The following is a 23,964-nucleotide window of genomic DNA, read 5'->3' as shown; positions in this document are numbered from 1 at the left end:
CCCCATTCCTCTGCCCTCTAATAAAAGCCTAATGCCCAAACCATCCCTTACTCAGTTCATGTATTCTAAACTTCTGAACTTCAGAAAAAGACGCACCCTCAAACATTCCATCCAATATTTTTTTTATTCCACAAAAAAAAAAAAAAAAAAAAAAAAAAAAAAAAAAAAAAAACCATGAAAAAACACAAAACCTTAGCTCCCTCAGATCCCATTAGCTTTATTCTTTTGTCCCATATAATTGTCACTAAATCCGTCACCGTCACCATCACCATCACCATCACCAACAAATCACCATAGCCACCGCCATTGTTGAAACATATTTCTAATGTTATCTTCATCACTACTGTTACCACTGACACCACAATTATTATGTCGCAATTCCGTCTTTTGGAAATCAATTTGGTCTCAGCACAAGACCTCGAGCCAGTATCCAAGGTCATGAACACCTACGCGGTCACATGGCTTAACCCAGAACGCAAATTGCTGACAAGGGTCGATCAACACGGCTATACAAACCCGACGTGGAACGAGAAATTCTTGTTCAGGGTCGACAACGAGTTCCTCAACTCCGACACCTCCGCCATCATGGTCGAGATACATGCGTCCTCGTGGATTCGCGACATTCTAATAGGCACCGTTCGTGTCCTCGTTAACAATCTCCTCCTCCCTCAACCAACCTCGAGAAAAGGCAAATCGCGAATGCGAATCGTACCTTTACAAGTTCGACGCCCCTCGGGCCGCCCACAAGGGATTCTCAACGTTGGAGTCACACTTCTCGATAGCAACATAAGTAGCATGCCAATATATAGGCAGTTCAGCGCATCGGCAATAGGGTATTGGGATATAATGGATGTGAATAAAGCAGGTCGAAAGAAAAGTGAGGAACAGTCTTCAAGCACAAACGATGTGGATGTGAAAACTAATAGTAAAGCTACAAATATCAAAAGCGAGGTGTCTTCAAGCACAAACTATACTGATAATAGAAGCGAACAACAAAGCATTGCCATGAGCTATCTCCAACGTTCACAAAGCGAAAGGTCAGAATTTATGAGCGATAAATTCGTTGTGGAAATGACCTCCCTTGATGAATTAGACTTCGATGCATTTATGAAAGGCAAGTTTAATATTCCTAAGAAGCCGCTTTCGTCTGTGGAGAGCTCTAAATTGGATGATTGGGCGACCGAGATCACTACCAGTGCCGAAGGGTTGAAATCGAAGATAGCAAGGTGGCAGTATACGCTTCCCCCGATACAGGATAGTACGTGCCAGAAGCATGAGACGCCGGCGGTGCAGACAATAAGGCGAAGCCGCAGGCACAGGCGTAGACACTCCACCGGTGAAGGTGGGTTGTTTTCGTGCTTCGGAAAATTTTGTGGACTCCGGTTTTCGATTATCTGTGGTGGTGGTTCGAGAAAGAAAAGGACTGATCAGGAAACTCGCATTAATCTCCTTACTGATACAGACCATGCATGATGATTCATAGATTTAAGGGTATGTAACCTTGATTCAATTAAGGCCACATAAAATTTTGAGCATGTACCTTCTTTTTTCTTGTTTTAAAACCAGACCTTGATTACTGTTAGTGCTCCTCATTTTCATATATTTATTTTTGTATGAGAAGGTGTAGAAAATATGAGATAGGCATTAACCTTGAAGCAAATGTAAATAAACCTGTTTTTTTAGTTTTATGACAATAACCTAGTATCTAGCTAGCTAGATTTTGTATGATCCTTTTGAATAACCTGCTTTTTGTTACGAAGAAAAAGATATTCTAATTTATAATTTTAATCTTCCAAAATCATGTGTGTTACTTTGAGTTTTTGATCTTAAAGCTTCCATGAATGCAATATCTTCCAATATAATTGTAGGCCTTAATTTCCCACTTCCATGATGAAATTTGCCCATGTAATTCAATGTCACTTGCTTCCATTGCAATTAGAATCACTTTTCATATGTATTTGTTGAGGGTTGTTATTGGGTAATCCAGAAATATATATACTCTATCCCTCTTACACAGGGGTGAGTTCCACCAACCATAGGACCCACCTCTATGCAAGAGAAATGAATATAACCCACCTCTATGCAAGAGAGATGAATATACTCATAGACTATCCAATAATTGTTCATCTATTGAAAACATATATATACACACATATACACACATACTATTCATTTTGTACTTTGCAATGATAGTTTTTTTTTTTTTTTTTGGATAGGATTTTGCAGTTATAGTTAGATTAGCATATGGCTATTTTTCTTTATAACGTTAATCTGTTTGGATTAAGGAAGAAGGAAGGGGAGTAGAGTAGAGTAGAGTAAAATAAAACTGGCTCAAAATTAGCCTATTTTTAGCCAACTTTACTCTACTTCCCTCCACTCCCTCCTCAATCCAAATAAGCCCTATAAACATGAAATTCAACAAAAATGAGAGGTCCTTTTTTATTGATAACCGACTTTCATGTAGTTTCTCTCGTAGATGTGTTGAATAAGGTGTTTTTACTTGCCTTTATTTGGATCATGTTTGATATATATATAACTTTCATATTTGCTTCTCTAGTATGCACATCATAATAGATACTAACATGAAATTAGTACAATGACATGTGTTCCTTTTTCTTTGAATATTAATGATAGATATTATCATAAATTTAACTACTGATACTCATTGTTATGTCATGTAAGAATAAAGAATATCATGACCTTGTACTCTCGAAATGGTTTTTTTGCGACCCTAATGAGATTTTTTGATTGAGCCAGTTTGGTGATTTTGAAAATTTTACATTTATAGGTTCATTGCATTATCGTTTTTGAATTTGAAGTATAATAAAAATAAGAAATTTTATAATGAGGTTGATATTGAACTTTTCAATAAAGATAGAGTGTCAAGTTTTAGCTCAAAACATAATCCATGGGATTAGAGTAGCTAGTGAAAATTGCAATACGCATAAAATGAACTTAATTTAGACTTTAATATATGCTTTTATTCCTAGAATTTTAAGAAATGTAATATAATTGAATTTTATTTAGCAAAGACTTATATACAATTCCATGAAATTTAATTTTATGTTTTCAAGTGTTGTTACTTGTGAAATCTTGAATTTGAATTATATTAGGTGGCTTTCTTTAGACATAATTTTAATTAGTAATGTGGGGGCCATTTAATTAGGAGGTATTGTTAAGACTATACTAATTGGGCCTATGGCCCAATCCAAGAACATTAGACCATCCGAGGATGTTCAGATGAAATTATAAGGGGAACAAAATAAAAAGAAGAGTAGAGATAATAAGAAATAAGTCCAACGAATGTCCGAGGAGAAAAGCCATCTCAGTAACAAGTGTCCGAAGTCAGTAAGAGTGTCATATCATCATGGACCTTCTTCAAAGTTACATCACAACTAAGGGTTGGGCATTGGACAAGGGGTAAGAAAAGGAAAGGGTAAACAAATATCTTCAAAAGCTGCTACATCCGCATTAAATGTCTTTCAACCAACTCTCTGGCCGCATTAATGTGGAGGTGATGCTTGAACAGTGATCAAGTAGCCTTACAGCTACTAGTTGATGGTTCTGGGAGTTGCTGGATGGGACAGGAAGGAGTTTCCCGAATCTAACCTACACGTGTGTGGTAGGGATGATACTAAGATTGTAGTATATAACATGGGAAAATGTACTAAAAGGGGAATCGGAAAAAATCAAGGAATTTTGAGAACAAGACTGCGAACTCTTGTATATTATTATTGTTCAACAAGACAATATAATATAAACTCCTTGAGTTACTCCGATGACAGATTTTCTCATCCTACTTGTGTCTAACAGTCTCAAATTACCAAATTTAATCGTTTTTTTCTTCTAGAATAGATCTAGTTTTTTCATCCACACTCTACAAATTTATTATTTAGGCCGCTTGGGCTAGAACCCAATCCTATTTTGGGTCCAATCCAATTTCAATCCCTACAAGTAATTTAGGCATGCCTATACATATATTTTTTCCAATTTACATATTTATTTAAAAAAATTCTCAAACTTATTTTTATTTTTATTTAATTTTTTTATTTAACCCTACAATTTTGGTGGTGACCCACTAGTTGAATTAGTGATCCAATAACCCGACTCTTAGAACATGTTAATGTATGGTCCAAATTTAATAACTATGAATAGTATTGTTTGACAGGAACTCTCGTAATGTTAATAAGTAATACCATGTTTTTAATAGGAAAAATATACGTGAATGTGTGTTTTTTTTTTGGGGTGGGGGGGAGGGAATCATGTCAAGAAACTGCAATTGATGAAACATATAATAAAATGTTGAAACACCCCCCCCCCCCCTCTCTCCCAAAATTAGCTAATGATATTTAGGTCAAATGACATTTTTTAGTATTTTCAACAAATATGAAGGTTCACATCTCCCTCCATAACTTAAAATATATCAAAAACACACTAAAATTATATTAAGATAAATTAAATATTATCCCTGTCAAATTAATGCAAACATTAAATTCTAATATACAATTCAGCTCATGTGAAACAAGAAGAACAAGATTAATTCAAAATTTCTCTTCAAGATTGGGATTTAATTGTTTCAAACCTCTTAACAAAAACCCTAGTTGCCAAGCTTTCGCAACCAAAACTAGTAATAGAATAGCTTAAAGTCTCAAACACCATGGTGACGAGTGCATCAACCTTTGATTTATTATTATTATTTATTTATTTTTGGTGAGAATAGCTTAATCAACTATGTTGATCAAGGCCCAATTGTCTCTAAGCCTTTGATCTTTGAACATATCGTAAATAAGAGGACCCACCTCCCCATCCCATGGTTGTAATAGTTCCTTCAAAATCCTGAATCATCAATGTGCTGTAGCCTTGATCTCATTGGGTACTTGCTTTGTGTAGGAGTACTAGATTTTTAAGTAAATTTGCAATTTAGAGGACTAAATTTATAAAATCAAAACGTTATGGACCAAAATAATATAAGTGGATAGTTTTATCAATTATCACGTAATAAATCGGAGAAGATTCATTTAAATTTTGTGTGATAAAATTTTACATGCCTAAAACTAAAAGGAGAACCTTAATCCTAAGTTCCTAACACTACCTTTCTGGGCAACTAGATGGGGATGATGGGCCAAATTTTTTGTGGCTCTGGCTTGAAGACAAACGAAGACTGGGCCTAAACTGGACATACAGGATAGAGCCCAATTGTCAATTCAGGCTGAGGTGTACATAAGCCTTGTATCAAGGTTGTATCCTGGCACAATTGGAATCAACGTTAATTGTCATTGCTGGTTCTTTTTTGTAGGATTTGCCCACATATAATTGTTTGATTGATCCTAAGCAATAAAATACTTCTAAGAAAGGATAGCTAGATCGTTGTAAAACTTAGGGAGAGAAGAACCCAATATTATTTTAAAATTTTTGATCAAAGGTTTGTGTTGATGGCTAATATTATATTCAATTCAAAAGCCATCACAAGAATAAATGGACACCCCTTAAAACATATTAAGCATTTTGATAGTTGGAAGCTCACACAATCCATCACTTTACGAGTCTGAGGTTACAGATTCAAATAAAGTTACACTATCTATTTTTCAAGTAGACACATATCATGTGTGACAAAGTTTAAGTGGGTCAAGAGCAGTGAACGCATTAACTTTTTTTTTCTCATTAAAAAAAAAAGAAAAAAGAAAAAGACATTTTGATGGCATTTAATCTACTGATATTCGCATCTTTATTTTTCAGAGTATTCTATTTCTGATTTGCAACATGTTTTAGGCGTGGAACAAAGTTTTTGGGCATTTGTGTTATATGGAATGGTTAAAGTTTGAACTTTGAAGTCCAAATAAGGCAGCTCTGATATTTGTATTTGAAGCTTTGAACCTAGTCCTTTCGAGTCTAAACCTAAAAGACATTCATTTGACAAGGACACTGTGGTGGATGACCTATGGGCTATGGTTAGAGATGAAGGTAAAAGTCGTGGATCCAAGATTCCAAATGGATCGGAACATGACAAGGAAAAGCACTAGTGCAATAATTAGTACAAGCCACCGATCATTTTCAAGAAAGCATTTTTTTGAGATGTGTTACGAAGAAGTCAAACCAAACTCAATAATTTAGCATAATTAAATGTGAGACTTATCGGAACACTATTGATTCATTGATTGATTTCCCAAAAATATTGTATTTTTAAAAAAGAGAAAGAAAGGGATAGGGAGCCACCAGTCTAATTGTAGGGAGTAAAAATTTGTACTTTTTTATTTTAAATTTGAATACTTAATTATTAACGGTAAATAACTTAGATTTAATGATGAGATGCATGACCAAAGGTCTTATAGTTGAATTGACACTTCTCCATGCACAAAGTGTTTAGGGGTTTAGGGGGGAAAGGATTCGAGCGACAGAGTTAGCAGCATGTTGTAATTATACTTGGATCCCTTGGATATGGTTGCATTGTCCCAACTCACCATATATCTATAAATCAAGTATAAACTAAGTTAAAAATTAAAATGCCTAAGCTCATTGTAATATTATTTTGAGAAACAAGCTCATTGATTCATTGTTGTTTTTAATGAAATCAAATTGAGTAGAACCCATCTAAATCTTGTGCAATGGGTTCGGTGTTTCAATTAAATTAATTAGTAATGTCTTTTATTGTCTAATAAAGGACTTGTATTTATTGATATTGAGCATTGTCAGCACAAAAATTATATTTATTGATATCTTAACATGATGGTACAAAACAACTATTATAAAACTAGCCTTTGAGCACGCGCTCACGCGCGTGATCAGAGGCTCTTCTATTTTTTGGGTAAGGGTTAACTTAGAGCATTTATTATAATTTGAGATTATTACATTTTCCAATCACCAAAAAAAAATCTAGGGGTGTGATGAGTATTAGTGCATGTTATTAAAGAGAAGTTAAAATTTTTAAATTTGATAGTAAAGCAGTTTCTTAGGAGTAAAACATGGGAGAGTGGAATTCAAACAATTTGTTAGGAGTAAAATGTGGGAGTGGAATTCAAATGTGTTAAGGATTTTTTTTTTTTTCTCAAAATAGAAACATGGTAGATAATTTTTTTGATATAGCGAGCTTTTTTCATTAGGTTTTTTGTTTTCAATTTTTATCAATTTAAGATTTTAAACCATTTCTTATGATTTAGAGATAAAGAGAAGTTTATTAAATTAAGGGTATTTCATTAGGTTTTTTTTTTTTTTTTTTACTGAACTTGAGGTTTTTTCTAAGAATAAAATATTAGAACTTTTACTATTTAGTTGTGTTTTTTTTTTTTTTTTACTCAACGTGAGGGTTTTTTTTAAGAATATAATATTAGAAACATGTGTTAGAATAAGTGGGTTAGTAGAAGTGTTCCTATTTTGTAGGTAATGTTTTGTCAAGTTTATCTAAAATTTAGGACTCTTTAAATTGATAATTTTACATGTCTAACCCTACTATTTTACATGTCCATTCCAATGACTCCTCAATGCAATCCAAAAAGTTTGTGTATACATGAACCTAAGAAAGATAAAAGAATTAGGGAACCCAGTATTTTTTTTTTTTTTAATAAAAAACTTTAATTAACAAACCAACATTAGCGTGCATGTTATTAAAGAGAAGTTAAAATTTTTAAATTTGATAGTAAAGCAGTTTCTTAGGAGTAAAACATGGGAGAGTGAAATTCAAACAATTTGTTAGGAGTAAAATGTGGGAGTGGAATTCAAACGTGTTAAGGTTTTTTTTTTTTTTTTTGAATTTGAATTTGAATTTGAAAAAAAAAGGGTCGGCCAGAGTTTTTTTTTTTTTTTTTCAAAATAGAAACGTGGTAGATAATTTTTTTGATACAACGTGGCTTTTTTTGTTTTCAGTCACCACCAACATTTCAAAATTAAATTTAAAAAAAAAAGAAAAGAAAAAAAAGAGAGAGAGTTAACGTGATACATATATATATATATATATATATATATATATAAGTAGAACTCAAGGTTGCTACATACCTAAATAAAAAAATTTAACGCCAAAACATACACAATGATGGTAAAATATATATATATGAAGAAGGAAAAAAAAAATGAAGTGAAGTGAGGAAGGAGAAGGAAATAGTAAATGATCATTTATATGAAACTATTTTTATTTCAATTCAAATTTTTTAAATATAATGTAAACAAAGGCTATTAAAGGAGGTAAGAGAAGCCATACTATTTAACTGTTTACGAATGATTTTGAATGCTTCTTTTGTAGCATAAGGCATCCCTGTCTTTGGATCACAATACCTACAACATGAAATGACAATTCATTAAGAAGTACAATGGTAGAGTATATGAAGGAACCATTTATTTCAAAATTACATTTAAAAAAAAGAAGAAGAAAAAAAAAAAAAAAAAAAAAAAAAAGAGAGTTAACATGATACATATAAGAAAAAAAAAAGTAGAACTCAAAGAAAAGAAAAGATAATAAAGAAGAACTTGCAAAAAATAGAACCTGAAATATCTGCAATCTGAAGAAAAATGAGAGAGAGAAAGTGAGATAGAAACTGCAAAACATACGTGAGTTTGTGGTTTTAAAATGTAAAAGTTTTAATTTACATATCTATCCCTGGTAGTTGAAAACTTGTAAGTGGGTATGATGAGGGTATCTTAGGTATGAAAAATGTGGAATCCAAATAGGGGAAGCCCTTTAAATAGTAGTATAGATGAAACACTATAACCTCAAATCCTACAGTATTTAAATAAATAAATAAATAAATATACCTTGTGCATATATGAACAAATCACAAAATTTGCAAAGTTTAATACTTTATTGCTGTGCATTTCTATTGGTAAATGGCGAAGGACTGCGAGCAATCCTTTCATTTTTAGGCCAATAGTATTATTTGAAGCTTTTGTTAACGAGTATCCCAAATATACAAGTTGAAGATAGTAAAATTTAGTCTGATGGGCCTATCTTAATGGGCCTGACGGATGGGTACTGTTTGGTCTTTGTAAAGATGGGCCCACGCGCTCTGAAGGCCCATCGCAGACAGACATGGTAAGGGCCCATGATCCGAAATCTCTATTTGCCTAGAAAAGCCCTAAGAACCAATAAGGGAAATTGTATCAAAGTCCCACATTGGAAAGATCTGGAGGTTAAGAAGAAAAGCAACTCTCTACCACTATAAAAAGGAGTAATATTCACGCAAATCAAGGTAAGATGATTTGACCCTCTCTAATGCCTCAAAATAACTCAAGGGACGAATTCTGACTTGACCTTCGGAGGGCTTTTGGCCGACACCACACCGGTGCTCTCTAAGGGTTCTTCTTCCGTTCGTTCTTGTTGTGCAGGTTCGTTGACTCGCGAGTACGGTGTGACTTATTGGTGACAATTCTCAACGTCATCACAAGTTAAAATGTATTAAATACTCTATTAAATGATGTTTGTATATATTTTTCAAAAAATAAAGGTAAATTGTACATAAATATCAATAAAAACACAGAACTATAATGTTTGTACCTGCAAATTAATAAACTCTTTACAAATGTATTTTTATCTTTATTTTAAAAAATTGTGCATTTCATTTTATAATTTAATACAATCTTAGCGTGGTTGATCTATGATGTTGCCTTGTTTTTATTAGAATTATTACTTTCTTGGAATAAAATTCTGCCTTTTATCCTCAAAAAACCATAATTGGCAGGAGCAATATGACGTACCCTAACTTTTCAATGCTTGCCATACTTAATTTACCCTTATCTGGTTATGGACTGCTATCATCAACTATTATGGTTTTTACTTTAAAATCATTAGATCATAGACTTTGCTCGAATCACTTCCTAAAGAGTCATCAGGTCTTGATAACTTACTTATTAACCACTTTTACAATGCTTTTAAGCTACTTTACCAAGATTAACATGATATTAATTCATGTACACGGAATTTGTCTTAAGTCTTAACCCCCACCCTTCCTCTTCTTCTCTTTTTTGAGAAAGAAAAATGTTTCTTTCCTTTCTCATTTCATGAATAAAAACGCACAGAACCCCACGTAATTCCTCCATAAAGTTTTTGAGTATGAATTTAGCCCTAAAAATTATTTTTTATGTGTAAACCTTTAGTTGCCTCACACTTACCCCTAATATTTTTTAGAATAACACAAAATTCTCATGTGGTTTTTTTTTTTTTTAAATGAAATAATATCATAAGGAAGTTTTGAGTTATACTAGGGTTTTTTTATTCCCATAATTACAAATTGCTTCTATACTGATGGAAGAAACCAAACATAAGTTGGATTGCGTTTCATTAGAAAATTGCAAATAAAGTATAAATTTTAATAAAATGATTTTAGCAAAATGAATTTTGATTCAAGATATGCTTTTGAAAAATAGTGATTAGTATTACTCGTTAGGGTGCAATCCGGTAGTAGAAAGCCTGGGATGAGCTATAGACCTAGACATCTTAGATTCGATCCACACTAGAAGTTCTACTAGATTATTTGATACACGGTTCTAGCGGGTACAATTGTGTATTCATGGTTTACTCCCAAGGGTAGGCCAAAGGGCCCTACCTTGGTGAGGTTTCACGTTGAAAAAAAAATATATGTTTAGTATTATGTTAAAACTCTTTCTAAAAATTGATTATTTATGAAATTGAGTTTAGTTATGACATATTAGAAGTAATTTTTTATTGAATAAACATTTCTTTCTTAAAATAATATATTAATTCAATTAAATTATAAAATATTTTTTCTAGCCAAAACCATTGGTATTGGAAACTACTACCATATTTATGTTTCAAACCTAGGCCTATAAATGAACCAAATTATTTATTTATTGCACAAACTAAACTTGTGAAAAAATTTGTTTAGAAAATAAGCCAAGTTGAAGCCTTAAGTTTAGGCTCGATTATTAAACGAGTTAAACTCAAATATAATAATATGTTTGTGAACAAGCTCATGAACATAAGAGCTCTATTTGACAATATAAAATATTATATTTTTATATGTATACTTGTCTAAAAATATATTTATATAGTCTTAAAATTAAATTATATAAGTTTGTCAATAGATTCATATGATATTAAATTATTATTTGTATCTTATTGATGATATAAATAGTCTGTTCTTAGTAAAATTTTATAGAATTCTGAAAAGTTAAAATATTTTAGTCATGGTTTCACAATATATAGGAAAAAATAATTTAATCAAGTAGCTTGTGAACAAGTTCAAGCTTGCTCGATGAGAAAATAAGCCAAACTTGAACATAAAATCTTGTTTGGTGATGAGCTTGAGTTCAGCTCATTTTTATAAATAAATAAATAATTAAATGAACAAGCTTAAACTTTAAATACTCGATTCGACTCAACTAGTTTACCTCTCAAACCCCAACCACTCATAGCCAACCTCCACCGATTAAAGCACAAAAAGGCAAAACTTACCAATTCAACCACTATCAAGCCATCCCATATGTCACCAAGACTCAAAACTTCCAAAACCCACCCAATTTGATCAAATTCCATCCACACACTGTCCTAAAATCCCATTCAAAAAATTTAATTTGGTCTCCTTTTTTTTTACTCTTTCTCTGCTGCCAACTATACTTGATTACATTATCTTTTGAAGGTTATTCCATAAGACAGCTATTTTGTTATGTCAAATTATATCTTGTAGTATTGATCACCTTGATTGGGTAGCCCATGCCCTCGCTAAACGTGGGTTTGACTCTCATTTGCAATAATTTTTCCCTGTGTTTGGGATGCATGGAAGAAAAACTCTTATTGTTTCTTCGTGTTAATGCAAGTTTGATATTAGAAAATAAATAAATAACTCAACTAACATTTTTTTATATTTCTAACGGAAATGTTGAGGATCCAAATCCCCTCATCATTGTAACTATCGAATTATCTAATTATACTCAACAATCCTATACCATAGTTGTTGATGTTCTAAGCACTTGTAGCACATAATATGAGGTTAGCATAAAATATGTGTTACAAGATATGCCAACAATTTCAACATTTACCTATAACAAACATTTGCCACATCATAGGAATTCAAAACAAGCAGAGTCCCGCATGTGAAAATGAGTGGCAACAAAACGGCTCATAAACTTAAGGCTTGTTTGGATTGAGGGGAGAAAGAGGGGGAGTAGAGTAGAGTTGGTTGAAAATAAGCTAATTTTTGGCCAAATTTACTCTACTCTACTTTCCCTCTTTCTCTCTCAATCCAAACAGACCATTAGGCATATGCCTGAATCTCAATATGCATTTACATACAAGACAATGAAACAAAAGATTCTTTGCTCATCAGTGAATGAATCCAAATGCTTCCAATAAAAATTTAAACCAAAAAAAAAAAAAAAACAGTAATGGTTTTTCCAATTATTATTTTTATATGTTTTTTTCATATCAATTTTAATAATGAGTAATAGGTAAATCAAGCAACCATGACAAATGTTATAGTTTATACTTTTTTTTTTTTTTAAAAGCCTATTTCCTTTCGAAAACCAAAATTGAGTTTGAAATACTGTAGTACAAATAGGTTATTTTTAAATTACAAGCCAAGTAGCCATGCCTTCCTTGACATTGATCTCCCCCCCCCCCCCCCCTCTCCTTTCTCCTTCTTTTTTCGCCAATTCCCTTCCCTTCCAATACCAAAATTGAGTTTGAAATACTCAAAAGTACAAATTGGCTTTTAAAATTACAAGCCAAGTAGCTAACCTTCTTTGACGTTGATCTCTCAAATGAAGCCCAAGAATCCAAGAAATTGCTTTAGACACGACATCACAGTGGCAGTGTGGTCCTGAATCTGAGCGCAGAGTTAAATCCTAGCACAAGGAAAATAAGTAACAAATGAAAATGAAAGTCGCAGAATATGCTCTTCCATAGGCATTTGAAAAGAGTTTTATGGAGGAAGAGTTTTACTTGTAATGAAATTTTTTTCAATCTTATAACCAGTCACTTGAAATGGACAGACCATTTCAATTGAAATTAAAAGAGTATCTTATATTCCTATTCCCTTATTACATCCTCTCTTTGGACAATGAAAAACCCACGTGGGGTGGATGTAGATATTTTCTCATTCTCAATAAGGTGATGTTGACACTAACAAGAGTAAGAGAGATGAGAGAAAGGAGAGGGATGTTGACGAGAATATTGAGAGACACACGAGGATTAATATATGGTTGATCTGATTAATTTGTTGAAGATTTATGGTTGAACCTATACTTTTACGAACCCTTCTTTACTTTTTATCCAATATTCCAAGAATTTGACCATATAAAAGTAGTTCTAGAGCTTTTTTATAAGTGATAGAATCTCCTTTTAGGAATTTTGATTTGTACCCACACCAACTATTAGATAACTATTAATTTTCAAGAGTTTTATAATTCAATTAATATTTTCTGATTTACAAAAAGTAATAATATTTTCTAATATTTTTAATAGGGATGTCTAAAATTCAAATTTCATTTCTTTAAATTATCGAAATATATATATATATATATATATATATATATTTTTTAAGTTAAGTACAAATTGCCATATACCATCAAGTAAACTACGTATTTGCAATTGCTTACAATTTGGTGCCAATGACTTGCTAGAGATATTCAGCTACCTTATCAAAAAGTTTCTATACGTTACCTACCTTTCTTCATCTAAAATAAGCCGCAACAATTAGCGTTTAGATAAGACAAAAAACCATTATTTGACATTAATAAATATAACTTGGCTCTTTGAAGAACTTAACAGATTATTAGCAGACCAATGTTTTCCTAAAATATAAGCATCACATGATTATACCATTAAAATTGATGATGGTTTCACTTTTTAAAAACAAAACAACTTGGAGGCTTTTTTTTGGGTGTGATCTATAAGATTTTTTTTTTTTTTTTGGGGGTAAATAATAATAATAAAATTTATTAAGAAGGGGAAAAGAGAGACCAAAAAAAATCTGATTATTAGCATCAACAAGAGCTCAAGAAGGGATAAAATTGATGGATTGGGGTCACTAAATCATACAAAATAAGGCTTGACGGGAAATTATGAGCCACTACATTAAGAGATCTAGGACCCAAAAAAAAATAGTTACAAGATTGAATCTTGTATTCTAAAAACAATCCAGATTTGTGCCTTGGCTAAGATTTGAGTGTCATTTCTAAAAAAAAAAAAACATTTGATTAAATGCCATTTTGGAGAATGATGTTATCATTTTATAATCTATATTTTATTTTTTAAGAATTCAGTAGTTGAAAAGGAGAATTTAATTTCGAGATGTCTCTATTAAAAATATATAAATATATATTACATGAACTAATTCAAAAACCAATATAGACAACAAAATAGTACGCTATTTTATTTTTACCTTTTTGGTCTTTCTTTGCCGAGGATGTTGCGAATAAAAATAAAAGTGAATAGGTGTAAGTGTAAAGATGGGAAAGATGATGATGGAAGTGGTGTAGCCGTAGCAGTAGCATGGGGTGTAACTACACTGTATCTTTTCCTCTTTAATAAAATAAAGCAACAAAGGGCAAGTTGGGACCAACCGACGGCTTTTTCCCTTAAACCTCAATCAAATTCAAACTATCATAAAATGACCCCTTGTACACAACCCTGCCTGAGCGCGTGAACACCACACTAACGTTAATATTTATTTATAATTTATAATTTTTTTAAAACTATATAAAAATCTACCTTTTTTCTTTTTCTTTTCTTTTTTTCCTTTTTTAAGGGGAAAACTTGAGTTTAGTTATGGATTAAACACCGATGGTTCAGCATTGAAGAACCCAGGGAGAGCAGATGAAGGAGGTATCCTATGAGATAGCTCAAGAGAATGGATGTTGAGTTTTGCAAGCAGTTTCTAGCACCATAGCTAAATTTTGGGCTCTTAAAGATAGGTTTAATCTTGAATGATAGTTGGGAATTAGCTCTTTTAGTGTTCAATTTGATGTAGAAGTCATTGTTTATTTGTTAAAAATATCCCATGTCAATTAACCTTACGTTGGAACCACTTTTATTTGATTGCAAGAACCTACTAAAAGCCTTCCCTAATGCAATAATGGACCTCATTTTCACATTAGCAAATATGTGTGCATACATTTTAGCAAAAATTGGGTCAACATAACCCATAGACTTTGTCATTTTTATGAACTTCCTCTAGTGGTGGGACATTTGATGGCTTTTGATAAAGCAAAGTTATTTTGAAATAGAATAGGTTTAAATGATAAAACTTTTACTTAAAACTTACTCAAGTCAATTGAAATAGTGTTTTAAAAACACAATTTTAAGAAAAATTTTACATTCCTAAATAATTTCAAAACAATATCAATTTAAATAATTAATATTAAAAAAATTATTATTCTGTAAATTTTGCCAAGGATGTTAGGGTAATATTTGTGTAGAATATATTTTTATAGGACTTTAAATATATATATATATATATACACACACATGAAACTCTACCCCTTTTGTCACCATAAGATTGGATAAAATTGGTAAATTAAGGGTTTATTTTCATGATGGAAAAGAATGCAATAATTTTTGCTTGGACTTATACTTTTGAAGCTTTGAAATTGATTGCATCACTTTCCTGCGATAGCATTATATACACGTTGCCTATTTCTCTATAAAAATGCAAATTGATGAAAGTGACTTTACTTTTTTCATTTAATCTGTCAAAATTGAATGTCTGTTTTTGGGAGAATAAGATAGAAAAATAATATATATATATATATATATAATTACAATTGAAAGAAAATTATCACAATAAATGAAATTTTTATTTTTATTTAGGTTAAAAAAAAAAACTGTTTAAGTTAAAGTTATATATTGATTGGGAAGTATCATTATCAAAAGTTTATAACAAATTTATGCGTGCAACTTAGAAAAATATTAAAAACTATAAAATACTTACAAATTAAAGTAATAATGAATGTACTAAGAGCCTTAATACCTTTTTGATATTTTCAATGGAGACACTAGGGTTCAATCTCTTCTATCCCAAATTATAAAAAATAAATAAATAGTAAAAAAAACGTAATTAATGTCTTATCAACAGCATAATAAATAATTATTATTTGTTATGCGATTTAAAAGTTAATACATTAATTTGTAAAATTTATGTTGTAAAATTAAAAATAATTCTAACATATATATAAAGAAGTGATGTCCTAATTTTTGCTTAAACTATTTCATTCTTTGCATATTAGATTTTCTCAAAAATCCCATAAACCAATAATATGGTGGATAAAATTTGAGATCTTCAAATTTATGACACTATCTTTCAAAATTATTGAGCCCACCTCAAGTTACATAACAAAATTATTGTATATAAAATAAAGAGTCATGCTAACAAGTATCCTTAGAGTATTTGCTTAACAATACGTTAAAGAAAGTTTTTATGGGAAATTTTTTTTTTTAATATTTTAACAGCTTTTTTCATTTCCTATAAAAGTGATATCAAAATTTTTCTTAAATAAATTATGAGAAATGATATGTCCACAACATTTTTACAACAAATCCTAAGCGACAGGTTGTTATTGTTGGGACAAAAAAGTAATCTTAGTGTTAGTTTCAAATTTGAACCAATAACAACTAACCACCTGTAATTTGTTGTAAAAATTTTATAAACATAGCATCTCTCATAAATTATTAATAGACACCTTAAGCATACTTGATAGTATTTCTTATAAATAGCACGAAACATACATAATAAATAAATAAAACAAATAGAAACATTTATAAAGTGGAGCGTGGTTGCAATCCCCACAAAACGGAGAGTAAGGTAATCACTTTGTCTATAAATATTATTATGGTGGCATTCTCAATGAATGGACAAAAAGCACTCTTTAAAAAAAAAAAAAAAATGGACAAAGCAAAAACTCCGAAAAGAAAGAAACCAAACCAAACTCAAAACAATGAGTCAACTTTATTCCACGCAGCTTTACTCAAACCTCACTCAACCTCTTCTCTCTGCACAAATTCTCTCTCTCTCTCTGTGTATATTTTCTTAAAGAATTGTAGAGGGAGAGAGGACTGTCATTCTTTACTGTCATCAGTCATCACTCTCTGCAAGTGTTCTTGGAATTACATTGAAAATTGAAGAGATTGACTAATTAAAAATCAAAGACTTTGGAAAACAGCTTCTGGGTTTTTCTGGGTTCTTGATTTTGTGAATTGTGTGAGGGTGAGTGTTGGATTAATTAAAGATGTTTGGGTGTGAGTGTTTGTGCTGGGAAAGTGAGTCAGAGTTTTATTTTTCTCAGCCTCAGCCTTTCTCTCTGCCTGCAAACCTCCCAGAATGGCCACAAGGTACACGTGCATTTCAAAACAAAGCTTAATTAGTCTTTCATTAACTTTCAAGAGTTTCCTTTTGTAATACAAATTTTGTTGGTTTTGTTGTTTTGTGCTAAATGAGTAATGTGTTTTGGGAGTAGCTTGCATGCAAAGATGGGTTTTTTTTTTTTGGGTTTTAATGAAGTCTGTTTCACATTTAATTTTTTTTTTTTAAATTTAGTTTTGTTTCTATATTTATTTTTTTTAGTAACTGTATTTCTTGTTTAGTTATGATGATTGTTATGATCATGATAAATTTGATTTCATGAGTTGATTTGTGCACTTCTTCTGGCTCCTAGATATTCATTTTTGGCTCTCTCTCTCTGTTTTTTTTGGTCCTGAGTTTGGTGCTTTGCTTTGAGTAAATTAATGGATAGAGGGCTCTGCCCCGTCTGCACATTTTGCAGAGGTTCTGGTTCATAGATCTGTGCATCCAGTCGAAAAGTGGAAAAAAAAAAAAAAAAAATCTTGTACCTATTTGGATATTATGTGTGTGTGTGTGTGTGTGTGTTATTATGATTTTCTTTATTTATTTTTAATTTATATATTTTTGTTCTATTTGTAAACTAGGAGCACCCACAGTAGATGTGGGATATGTGCCAAATGCTAAATATTTGGCACATATCCCACACCAAACAGGAAAATCAACTCCTCATCAGATATTGCAAATGTTGTAAAATTATACCATTTGTGTTTGTACCATTGCAAATTTGCAATGGTACGGACAGATGTGGTAAACCAAAAATTATTATTTTATTGGACTTTGATGTTGTGGCTGTTGTGGATGATAATGAGAATGTGATAATATATTATTTTAATGTGTAGTAAATATTATTTTAATGTATAGAATTGAATGATAAAACATCTGATAAATGGGATGTTGTAAAATGATTTGGTAAAATAATAAAGTAAGTTTTTTGATGTGGTAAAATGGCATAATTTTTGCAACATCTGCTACGGATGCTCATCCGTAGCAGATGTTGCAAAAATTACTTTCCTTTTGTGCCACATTATTCAAGCACATCTCTATCTTTCAGTTGAAGATAGCACATTATTGCTAAGGTTCTACTACATTATGGTCTCGCAAAAAAAAAAAAAAAAGGTTCTACTACATTAATATTAGAGCCCCCTATGTAGATTTCTCCATTGTATGATATGTTGTGCCATAGTCCATCAAAGAAACAGGTTCTATCAGAAAGCAGAAACTTATTTTCTCTAGGCCGCTTTACAGGGTGTATAATCACTGCTCTTTATATAATTTTTCATTTATATCTATGCTTGCCGAGGTTGAATGATTAGCATGGAGTTTTGTGTTGTTGCATTAATGGATAAACCTTGTTCGACACATTAATGAACTTGGTTAAAACTTTGAGAATCTCAATGAATTCAAATGTAATATCTTTTAATGCTTAACTACAGAATGGGATGCTGTTGTGGAAAAATAGCATCTGCTTGACTAACCCTAGGCTAAACATGGACTAACCTAAAGTTTATATGCTTGTTCTACAAGTACATGGCCCCACAATTGGTTTGGGCCATAATATGTCTAACAGTATTTATGTAGTTTCTTTGTTGTTTGAAAAGTTACTGAAAGACTTTCAGTCTGCTATAAAACACATTGATATACAATTCTTCCTTATCATTTTTATATTTATACTAATTTCTTGAAATTTCCATGTGTCGTTTGTGCCTTCTTTTGAGAAACTTAATTATTTTCTATGTGCTGAAGCACATTGGCCTTACCAAAGATTGCCGTAGAACTTCTTGCGATAGTCCATGTTCCTTTCAATGGAAATTTCCAATCAAGGCAGCACATTTGTGTCTGCTTTAAAATTTTATTACAATTTTTTTTTTTCACATTCTAATTAATAACCATTTCTAGTTGCACTTGATATTTTCATGCATTATCTGATACATCTCTGAAGTGCCAGGGGTTAATATGATATGAATAAAAATAGAAACAAAAAAAATACCACAAACCTCTTTATTACTCACTGTCTTTTCCCCATTTCTTTTTCTAAGTTTCAAAGTGTTAAGACGATTTTTATCAATCTTTTATTGCTTATAAAACAATAATTTAGAGCTTAATTTTGAATTCTCTTCAATTGGATGGTGTTGATTTTTTGTGCCAAGAACTGCATTTTCTGACCCTTTTTGTAAATCCAACAATGCCTGTTTCGAGTCAGTTAGTATATTAGAAAGCAGGTCTTGTGTAATAATACAGAAGCAAATGTCTTTTTGCCACAATGTATGCAAGTAGTACTGCATAGTTTGCAGTACTACTTCTCCATTATTGCACCACTATGCAGTACTACTTCTCCGTTATTGCACCTCTTGATGTTTACCTTTTTGCTGTGGCCTGCAAAATTATCATGACTATGTGTTCTAGCTTTTCTAAACGGTGTACTGGCTTCGACTCAGGCCAAGGTTTTGCTACTGGAAGAATATGCTTAGGTGAATTAGAAGTTCTCAAAGTCTCCAAGTTTGAGAGCATTTGGAGCTGCAATCTGATGCATGGAAAAACTAATAAAGGTCTCACATTCTACAAACCTGCGGGGATCCCAGATGGCTTTTTCTGCCTTGGTCACTACTGCCAGCCCAATGACCAGCCATTGAGAGGGTATGTTCTTGTAGCTCGTAATGCTACTTCTTCTCCTGAGGAGGAAGTTGGTTATGCCTATGAACCGGTATTAGACATGCCAGCCCTAAAAAAGCCTCTTAACTACACACTTATCTGGAGTACAGATACAGAACATATTGGTTGTGGTTACTTCTGGCTGCCAAACCCACCATTGGGTTATAAAGCCATGGGAGTTGTGGTTACTGACAAGCCAGAAGAGCCTAAACTTGAAGAAGTTAGATGTGTCCGAGTGGATCTTACAGAAAGTTGTGAAATGGGTGATCTTATACTTGCCACAGATTCAAAATTTTCAAAGTACCCATTTCAGGTTTGGAACACAAGACCCTGCAAAAGGGGGATGTTGGCCAGAGGTGTTTCTGTTGGGACATTCTACTGCAGCACCTACTTAGATTCTGAAGAAGAGCTAGAAATCTCATGCTTGAAGAATCTTGATTCCACACTACATGCTATGCCAAATCTAAACCAGATTGAAGCACTCATTAAGCACTATGGACCGACTGTTTTCTTCCATCCTGACGAGGTTTATTTGCCTTCATCAGTGCAATGGTTTTTCAAGAATGGGGCACTTTTATACCAAGATGGCAATGTAAAGGGTGAATCCATTGATTACAGGGGCTCAAACTTGCCTAGTGGTGGGAAAAACGATGGTGCATTTTGGATAGATTTGCCGAACAAAGATGATGTGAGAGATCATCTCAAGAACGGAAACTTAGAGAGTGCAGAGCTCTATGTTCATGTCAAACCAGCAATGGGAGGAACATTTACCGATATTGTGATGTGGGTTTTTTGCCCCTTTAATGGACCTGCCACCATTAAAGTTGGGTTAATGAGTATTGCCATGAGCAAGATAGGGCAACATGTTGGTGACTGGGAGCATTTCACCCTCCGTGTGAGCAACTTCACCGGAGAACTTTGGAGTGTATTCTTCTCACAACATAGTGGTGGTGAATGGGTGGATGCTTTTAACCTGGAGTTCATTGAAGGGAATAAGTCAATTGTATATTCATCAAAATGTGGTCATGCTAGCTACCCGCATCCTGGGACATACCTTCAGGGGTCATCGAAGCTGGGAATAGGAGTGAGAAACGATGCTGCTCGAAGCAAATTTATTGTTGATTCGAGCACCAGGTATCAGATTATTGCAGCTGAGTATCTTGATGATGAAATCATGAAGGAACCATGTTGGTTGCAGTATATGAGAGAGTGGGGTCCAACCATTGTGTACGATTCGCGAGCAGAACTAGAGAAGTTAATTGACCTTCTTCCACTGTTTGTTAGATTTTCAGTGGAGAACATTATTTTTGAGTTGTTTCCAACAGAGCTTTATGGTGAAGAAGGGCCAACTGGCCCAAAGGAGAAGGATAATTGGAAAGGAGATGAAATATGCTAGCTCTGCCATACATAATTCATATATACCTTTTCGTTCCCTGCTTCAGTGAGTAGCCATGTTCTGGGAGGCATCAGACACTCACTGCAGTCACCAGCTTATAGCCAAATCAGTGACACAAGAAGGTAGTTGAGGAATTGAGGTGTGGTTGTGGCGACTGTATATTCTGGTATTGCATTGCCTATTGTATGGGACTCACCAGCAGTTGTGAATCAATGTATCATGCATGGTTATGCCCACTTTATAAATATTACATGTCATTTTTGTTGGTGCATCAATTCATGAAGTTTGTGTATACTGCAGTCACCATTTCGTTTTGTTTTATTGGGGTACATATGCGAATGACACATTGAACAATAATAAGAAAAATGAGTAATTAATACAACAGACCCAAACTCATAAGCTTTAGCTTTTGGATTAAGTTGTGTACCCATATGTTGCATGAAGTGTTAACCCCTCAATTGGAGTCTTCCCAAGGTGTTCTCTCCCCAACACACCCCCTGCCACGTAACAAACAGATGCTTTCACTCCTGGGATGGATCATGGTAGATAAAACATAAATATGCAGCCAAGCTTTGATTTTTTGTTAAGATAAAAACTTGGATAGTTCGTCAACATTAATTAGCATGTTTGAAGAAAGTTTTGGCTGAAACTCTTTATGTACATTTACATATTTTTGTTGGACCAAGTAGGAAGATTGCCAGGTTAGAAAAAGGAACCGAGCTCTGAAAGCGACATTAATGTCCAAAAGACAAATGGTGCTTGGATGTGGAGTGACTCTATATTGTAACATAAACAAATGCTCTTCCTTCAAAAAATTTCCAAATATCAGTGTATTTGTTGAGTCAGGAGCCGGCAATTGTTGTGATTCTATGTAGTTTTTATCTTGTTTATTGTTGATTCAGCAAAAGATTATCCTGGGTATTTACAGTGTTCATGTGGATTCTTTTCGAAATCATTTCCAAGGAAGACTAGCCTTGGGAATCCTCTTTTGTCCTTTTATTATTAGAGGAAGCTCCACTTATTTCGGGCAGCAAAATCCTACCCATGATCATATAACAAATTTGCACTGGCAGCCATTTGGCCAGGTGAGTGTTTTGTTTTAATTAAAAAAAGTTGGTTTTATCACAATACTATAGACACCCAATTTCAAAGTTTGTTAAATTGTCAATTTATAATCAAAGAAAATTTTTTTTTTTTTTTTAATTTTTATTCAAGATAGAAATTCTATTCTAGAATAATTTAAGTATATGTGTATGTGAAAGTCTCTACTAAATACTTAAACCCCGGCCCCCCACACTCCACAAACACTTATACTTGTGAAGTGTTCATCGTGCTAAAGATACGCGGTGGTATAATGAAAGCAATATTACAATTCGTCAGTGATATTATTTTTAGAGTAAATTACTATTTTAGTTCCTAAACTTTACAAAAGTTTGTTTTTCATCTATAAACTTTAAAAATTCTTTTTTCATCCTTAAATTTTGTAAAGAATCTTTTTTTCAATAGTTTAGAGACAAAAATAAACATGAAAAAGGAGTATTTTTCAATAGTTTAAGGATTAAAAAAATAACTTTTTTTAAGTTTAAGGACAAAATTTTACTTTCACATAAGTTCGTCATTGATATTATTTTTAGAGTAAATTACTATTTTAGTTCCTAAACTTTACAAAAGTTTATTTTTCATCTATAAACTTTGAAAGTTCTTTTTTTATCATTAAACTTTGTAAAGAATCTTTTTTTCAATAGTTTAGAGACAAAAATAGACATGAAAAATAGTATTTTTTCAATAGTTAAAGGATGAAAAAAAGAACTTTTTTAAAGTTTAAGGACGAAAGTAAAACGTTTTCAATAATTTAGAGATGAAAAAAAACAAACTTTTTTTTTTATAGTTTAGAGACGAAAAACAAACTTGTTAAAATTTAGAAACAAAAATAGTATTTTACCCTTATTTTTATCATGCACTAAAAGCAAACCTACGCAATGCACAAAAAAAATTTGACGTTTTTTTTTTTTTTTTTTTTTAGTTCCAAACCCTTCTTAAAATAATGTGATTTTTTTTCTAGCAAAGTATAGTTTATAAAATATATTAGATTTCTAAATTAAGATGTTTATATTTCTTATTTGAAAGTATTTTAAATTTAGTAAGTTTTTGAATAAAAAAAAAAACAAGAAAAAAATAATGCAATTTACATTCAACTATTATGTAAAGCAAGATTTGTGTAAATAATATAATGAGTGGTTGAAATTTGTTTTTTGTACTCCTTACAAACAGTGCATCCCCTACACATTTTGAATGACCTAAAAAAGAAGTAAATATATGTAAATTCATCTCTTATATTAGAAACAAATGTAGAAGACTATAACAACATAAGAAAAATATAATTTTATCAAGAACCAAGCAACATTAGATTGAGAATGTGACATTATTGTCAATGAAGTAACTTGTCTTTTTGCACAAACCTTGAAATGCTATGCTAATGTAACTGAATACGGTGGCAAAAATATTATAAAAATTATGCACCAACTTAGGTTGTCATTGATAGGCATACCTCATAACCACATTTCATATGGTAGAACATTATGTAATAAAAAGTTATCTCTATTTAAGTGTGTGTATACATATATTAGAATAGAAAAATACCAA

General features: G+C 32.1%; 2 protein-coding genes across 2 annotated transcripts; both read left to right on the top strand.

Moving 5' to 3' along the window:
- Nucleotides 1–200: 200 nt before the first annotated feature.
- LOC115979244 lies at nt 201–1,631 on the top strand. Its single transcript, XM_031101226.1, has one exon. The coding sequence runs from the start codon at nt 370–372 to the stop codon at nt 1,471–1,473; it is 1,104 nt and encodes a 367-aa protein (XP_030957086.1). The 5' UTR covers nt 201–369; the 3' UTR covers nt 1,474–1,631.
- Nucleotides 1,632–16,824: 15,193 nt separating this feature from the next.
- LOC115980950 lies at nt 16,825–21,615 on the top strand. Its single transcript, XM_031103143.1, has 2 exons — nt 16,825–17,266; nt 19,712–21,615. Exons 1-2 carry the CDS (start codon nt 17,164–17,166, stop codon nt 21,319–21,321), a joined length of 1,713 nt encoding a protein of 570 aa, XP_030959003.1. The 5' UTR covers nt 16,825–17,163; the 3' UTR covers nt 21,322–21,615.
- Nucleotides 21,616–23,964: the final 2,349 nt, after the last annotated feature.

The sequence above is a fragment of the Quercus lobata genome, chromosome 3 (genome assembly GCF_001633185.2).
Source record: "Quercus lobata isolate SW786 chromosome 3, ValleyOak3.0 Primary Assembly, whole genome shotgun sequence".
NCBI classification, from domain to species: domain Eukaryota; kingdom Viridiplantae; phylum Streptophyta; class Magnoliopsida; order Fagales; family Fagaceae; genus Quercus; species Quercus lobata.
This window is presented reverse-complemented; position numbering and strand designations above follow the sequence as displayed.

Excerpts from the sequence above, each read along its gene's own strand:
- LOC115979244 (XM_031101226.1), top strand. The coding sequence starts at position 370 with ATGTCGCAATTCCGTCTTTTGGAAATCAATTTGGTCTCAGCACAAGAC.
- LOC115980950 (XM_031103143.1), top strand. The coding sequence starts at position 17,164 with ATGTTTGGGTGTGAGTGTTTGTGCTGGGAAAGTGAGTCAGAGTTTTAT. Across the intron at positions 17,267-19,711 it reads CCTCCCAGAATGGCCACAAG|GCCAAGGTTTTGCTACTGGA; the intron begins GTACACGTGCAT and ends GCTTCGACTCAG.